The sequence below is a fragment of the Nerophis lumbriciformis genome, linkage group LG10, assembly GCF_033978685.3.
Source record: "Nerophis lumbriciformis linkage group LG10, RoL_Nlum_v2.1, whole genome shotgun sequence".
Classification (NCBI taxonomy): domain Eukaryota; kingdom Metazoa; phylum Chordata; class Actinopteri; order Syngnathiformes; family Syngnathidae; genus Nerophis; species Nerophis lumbriciformis.
The window spans coordinates 12,985,940-12,991,891 of NC_084557.2; the positions used below are offsets into that span (position 1 = coordinate 12,985,940).

Sequence of the window (5,952 nt, forward strand, 5' to 3'; positions counted from 1 at the left end):
TAAGAATCGTTACAAATAAGAATCGCGATTAATCTGAAAATCTTCTCTCTTTTTTTTTCACACCCCTACATGTTGCACACATTGGATTGCACAGGACCAAGACAAACAACACAACTTGTTTAAGTCGGGGTCCACGTAAATCAATTTATGATGCTGTGTTCCAAATTCAAATTATTTACTGAACTTGTGTGAGCCTATGGCTTTGCACGTTGTTTTATATGTATATATATATATATATATATATATATATATATATATATATATATATATATATATATATATATATATATATATATATATATTATATACATGTATATATTATATATTTATATATATATTATATATATATATATATATATATATATATATTATATACATGTATATATTATATATTTATATATATTATATATATATATATATATATATATGTATATACATATATGTGTATATATATATATACATACATATGTCTATATGTGTGTATGCATAATATGTGTGTATAAATGTGTGTGTGTAAATGTGTGTGGGTGTATATATGTGTGTATAAATATGTGTGTGTGTATAAATATGTGTGTGTGTATATATATATATATATATATATATATATATATATATATATATATATATATATATATATATATATATTGCATTCTATTTTAGTTACTTTATTGAGTTTACAACCCCCTGGCGCTGTTTTGTACTGTTTTTTTGTACTTATTTTGTACTTATTTTGTACTTATTTTGTACTTATTTTGATTATTATTATTTCTCAATTGTTTGTAAATGTCGCAATTTATAAATAAAGATTTATAAAACTAAAAACAAACAAAAAAGTGGAGACGCAAAAAATAAATAAAAAATAAAAACTTTAGTTATACTCGTAGTGTTGTTTTAGGTTTAAGGAAATATACGTGGCCCTCAAAATACGTTAATTGAATATCCTTGTTGTATAGACTAAGCAAGAATTTAGTGCTGTAGTGGTAATAAAATAATCATTAAGAAGGTCAAAGATACAATGAATGTGTGAAATTGCTTTAGTTGTCACATGACAGGATGACTGCTTTGTCATAAAGTGACTTATCAGTGAGGAAATACTTTGTGGCGAGTGCAAAAGGGGACGACTGCTGCCTTCAAGTCATCGATCGTCATGAAGGACAAAACGCTTTTATGGCTGCCACTTTGGGATAAAACGTAATAAAAAAACACGTTAAGAGTTCAAACTTCACAAAATAAGTACTGATTTCCACTTTCATCGGGGAAAACAGTTATTAGATTGGATGGAACACACTATAGCGGACGTGTGAGTGGGCTATTTTCCCACTGCGCACGGTACTTAAAGGCAGCACGGTACAATAGGTTGTTTTCCGTTTGTTTTTGCTCACGAGCGCTTCGGTGAAGCTGCGGAGTGCAAATGGGCGGAGCTAAGTGCCGCGCGCACGGGAAGGTTTGCTGGAGAGCGCGTGCCGTGTGCAGCGCTCTTTTATGACGACAACAGTGTTGTCAGTTTACGATGGGGAAAAAAAAGGAAAAATGTCCCCCTGGCGCTGATTTGTACTGTTTCTGTACTTATTATTATTTATCGAGTGTTTGTAAATGTTGCAGTTTATAAATAAAGGTTTATAAAATAAAAAAAATAAAAATGTATCATGTCTTGAATTTGAACAAATACTGCAGAGCATAATTAGATCGGACATCCATATAGATATATATGTTTTTTTTCCCACTACCCACTAATTATGAAGGGAACGGAATGACGTAATGTTCAGACCACATTGTCCACTTCTGGGTATTTTTTCAAAAGTCGTGTGCACAAAGTCGATGGTCATCATCACTTGAATGCACTTTGCACACGACACTACTGATCTGTGACCTATAAAAGTGCAGCCTCGCCTCCCATATTGACAACAACCTCCTCGGCGGGAAAAAATACTACATCTACTTTTCTCTTCAAGAAGACGATCAAACCACGACATGGACCCTTGCGACTGCTCCAAGAGTGAGTTTTATTACCCGAGCAGCCATCTTCTATTGTGCATTGTGTTGTGCTATTTGACCTAATACTATTATTTCTATGTGTGTGTAGCTGGAACCTGCAAATGCGGAGCATCCTGCAAGTGCACTAACTGCTCCTGCACCACCTGCAAGAAGAGTAAGTCCACTTATGTCCTTATATTATATTCACTATGTTGGCCTTGCTGCTTTTTAATTACTTTTAAAGCTGTTGACTTCAAATTGTATTTAACATGTGTTGAAGTACAAACTATGTTGTCTTTTATGGATGCAGGCTGCTGCGCTTGCTGCCCATCTGGATGCAGCAAGTGTGCATCAGGCTGTGTGTGCAAAGGCAAGACTTGTGACACAAGCTGCTGCCAGTGAGGAGCAATCATGGCCGTCCGCCCGCCTGCCAGGGATTTATTTGTCTTATGTCTGATTTTCATGTCTTATCTACATATGTATTTTCTTCTATATTGAAATAAATGTTTCCTTTAAAATCAGTTCAGTTGGTGTGTATTTTTCAACTTGTTACATCCAGGACCACGTACTGAAAAATCCAAATTTTGAATGTTGCTCAAAGCTTAGATGTATTCAATATTAACTTTCAACTTTTTTGCCCTGTCTTTTCAACTTTTGCTCAACTTTTCCCGGTGTTATGTACAACACCCAAAACATGTGAAGTTGACACGTGTGAAAAAAGTGATGTGCAAATCCCTTTCAACCCATATTCAATTGAATACACCGCAAAGACAAATGACGTTCAAACTGGAAAACTTTTGCAAATATTAGCTCATTTTGGAATTTGATGCCTGCAACATGTTTATAAAAAGATGGCACAAGTGGCAAAAAAGACTGAGAAAGTTGAGCACTGCCAATACATGCTCGTCAAGTAAAGCTTGTCCATCCCAACGCTTATCCGCATCTTCTCCAGTCTCTCCATGTGCACTCTAGTGTGCCAGAAAGCCGTCAGACATAGCCATTGCTCCTTAATGTAGCTCCAAAAGTTCATAAAGTACAGAGGTCATGAAAGTACAAGGAAACATCCAGAACAGGGGTGTGCAAACTATTTTTCAGCGATTGCCGCGTCAATATTTAAGGATGCAGGGGACATGATTTGTGCATTAAAGATAGAACCAATACACTATAGCTTTATGTAATGGTTATGTAAGCATATTCTATGTATTTTCCTCTAAATGAAGAATTTTGCAGCATAAAAATGGCTACTATTGGCCACTAGATGGGGGGGGGGAAATCAGACCGTACTCTTAAGTATCGTGGCCACTGATTGGCTGGACTTCAGGCAGCATTACCAACATGTTATCTTTTTGAGCCAATTTTACAGCTGATTTACCTGGTACTATGCTGACCTTTTTAGCCAATTGTGCAGCCAAACACCTCAGAGTCATGTACGTAACCTGCTCGTGCAAGCAGCAGCCACTACAGCGGCGTCCTCAATATATGCATACAATATATCCATTTTCCACCGCTTGGGTGCTGGAGCCTATCCCAGCTGCATTCAGGCGGAAGGCGGGGTACACCCTGAACAAGTTGCCACCTCATCGCAGGGCCAACACTGACAGACCGACACATACAATATACAGTACAGGCCAAGCTTCAGGCACACTTGTGAAGTGAAAACCATTTCAGGTGACTACCTCTTGAAGCTCATCGAGAGAATGCCAAGAGTGTGCAAAGCAGTAATCAGCGCAAAGGGTGGCTATTTTGAAGAAACTAGAATATAAAACATGTTTAGGTATTTCACCTTTTTTTGTTAAGTACATAACTCCACATTGTGTGCATTCATAGTTTTGATGCCTTCAGTGACAATCTGCAATGTAAATAGTCATGAAAACATTGTGGTTAGAGTGTCTGCCCTGAGATCAGTAGGTTGTGAGTTCAAACCCCGGCCGAGTCATACCAAAGAATATAAAAATGGGACCCATTACCTCCCTGCTTGGCACTCAGCATCAAGGGTTGGAATTGGGGGTTAAATCACCAAAATGATTCCCGAGTGCGGCCACCGCTGCTGCTCACTGCTCCCCTCACCTCCCAGGGGGTGGAACAAGGGGATGGGTCAAATGCAGAGGGTAATTTCACCACACCTAGTGTGTGTGACTATCAGTGGTACTTTAACTTTCAATAAAGAAGACACAATGAATGAGGTGTGTCCAAACTTTTAGCCTGTACTGTATATTTATCATAACTTGTACAAAACAAAAATGAGATTCTGTAGATAAAGTATATTTTGTTTCATATAATATCTGTATTACATATAATTATATATTGTACAAAATAAAAATAAAAAAGATTCATAGGGAAAGTTGGTTTTCATCCTTCTCCTCGGCGGAACAATCAAATGGAATTGCTTCATTCCAAGTGGGAAGCATTACAGTGACGGACACCAGAAGTGAACCCAAAGGTTGCTGATTTGTTTGCATGTATGTATATTTATTATAAATTGTACACAACAAAAATTAGATTCAGTAAATGAAATATATTTTGCTTCATATAATATCTGTATTGCATAAAAAAAAGTCTGCGGGCTATAGAGCGTTTTCTATTGGGGCTCCAGTACTATGGAATGCCCTCCCGGTAACAATTAGAGATGCTACCTCAGTAGAAGCATTTAAGTCCCATCTTAAAACTCATTTGTATACTCTGGCCTTTAAATAGACCTTCCTTTTAGACCAGTTGATCTGCCATTTCTTTTCTTTTCTCCTCTGCTCCCCTCTCCCTTGTGGAGGAGGGGGGGCACAGGTCCGGTGGCCATGGATGAAGTGCTGGCTGTCCAGAGTCGGGACCCGGGGTGGACCGCTCGCCTGTGCATCGATTGGGAACATCTCTGCGCTGCTGACTCGTCTCTGCTCGGGATGGTGTCCGGCTGGCCCCACTATGGACTGGACTCTTACTATTATGTTGGATCCACTATGGACTGGACTCTCACAATATTATGTCAGACCCACTCGACATCCATTGCATTCGGTCTCCCCTAGAGGGGGGGTTACCCACATATGCGGTCCTCTCCAAGGTTTCTCATAGTCATTCACATCGACGTCCCACTGGGGTGAGTTTTTCCTTGCCCTTATGTGGGCTCTGTACCGAGGATGTCGTTGTGGCTTGTGCAGCCCTTTGAGACACTTGTGATTTAGGGCTATATAAATAAACATTGATTGATTGATTGACATATGATTATATATTGTACAAAATAAAAATAAAAACGATTCAAAGGGAAAGTTGGTTTTCACCCTTTTTTAAATTTTTTATATAAACCTTTATTTATAAACTGCAACATTTACAAACAATCAAGAAATAATAATAATGCACAAAGTGTAAAGCCATAGGCTCACACAAAGTTCAGTAAATAATTTAAATTTGGAACACAGCATCATCGTTTTCACAGCTTTTTGGTTGTTAGAGGTAGATTGGTTGATTGATTGATTGAACCTTTTATTAGTAGATTGCACAGTACAGTACATATTCCGTACAATTGACCACTAAATGGTAACACCCCAATAAGTTTTTCAACTTGTTTAAGTCGGGGTCCACGTAAATCAATTCATGGTCATTCTCATTTTTTTTTTTAAAGGCACAACAAACAGGTCGGGTATTGAGAAAGCTACATTTATGAATATAAAACATAGCCAATAGTATAAAGAGGTTGCAATGGTAAAATTAATTTAGTTTTCACTAGGGGTGTCCGATAATGGCTTTTTGCCGATATCCGATATTCCGATATTGTCCAACTCTTTAATTACCGATATCAACCGATATATACAGTCGTGGAATTAACACATTATTATGCCTAATTTGGACAACCAAGTATGGTGAAGATAAGGTACTTATAAAATAAAATAAGATAAATAAATTTAAAAAAAATTCTTGAATAAAAAAGAAAGTAAAACAATATAAAAACAGTTACATAGAAACTAGTAATTAATGAAAATTAGTAAAATTAAC

At 37.0% G+C, this 5,952-nt stretch overlaps 1 protein-coding gene across 1 annotated transcript; it reads left to right on the forward strand.

The window, feature by feature from the left end:
• The first annotated feature begins 1,841 nt into the window (after positions 1–1,841).
• On the forward strand, positions 1,842–2,495 carry mt2 (metallothionein 2). Its single transcript, XM_061969323.2, has 3 exons — positions 1,842–1,996; positions 2,084–2,149; positions 2,285–2,495. The coding sequence occupies exons 1-3, from the start codon at positions 1,972–1,974 to the stop codon at positions 2,374–2,376; spliced, it is 183 nt and encodes a 60-aa protein (XP_061825307.1). The 5' UTR covers positions 1,842–1,971; the 3' UTR covers positions 2,377–2,495.
• The last annotated feature ends 3,457 nt before the right edge of the window (positions 2,496–5,952 follow it).

Coding starts and splice junctions, on each gene's coding strand:
- mt2 (XM_061969323.2), top strand. CDS start 1,972: ATGGACCCTTGCGACTGCTCCAAGA. Junction 1,997..2,083: donor CCCTTGCGACTGCTCCAAGA/GTGAGTTTTATT, acceptor ATGTGTGTGTAG/CTGGAACCTGCAAATGCGGA. Junction 2,150..2,284: donor CTGCACCACCTGCAAGAAGA/GTAAGTCCACTT, acceptor TTATGGATGCAG/GCTGCTGCGCTTGCTGCCCA.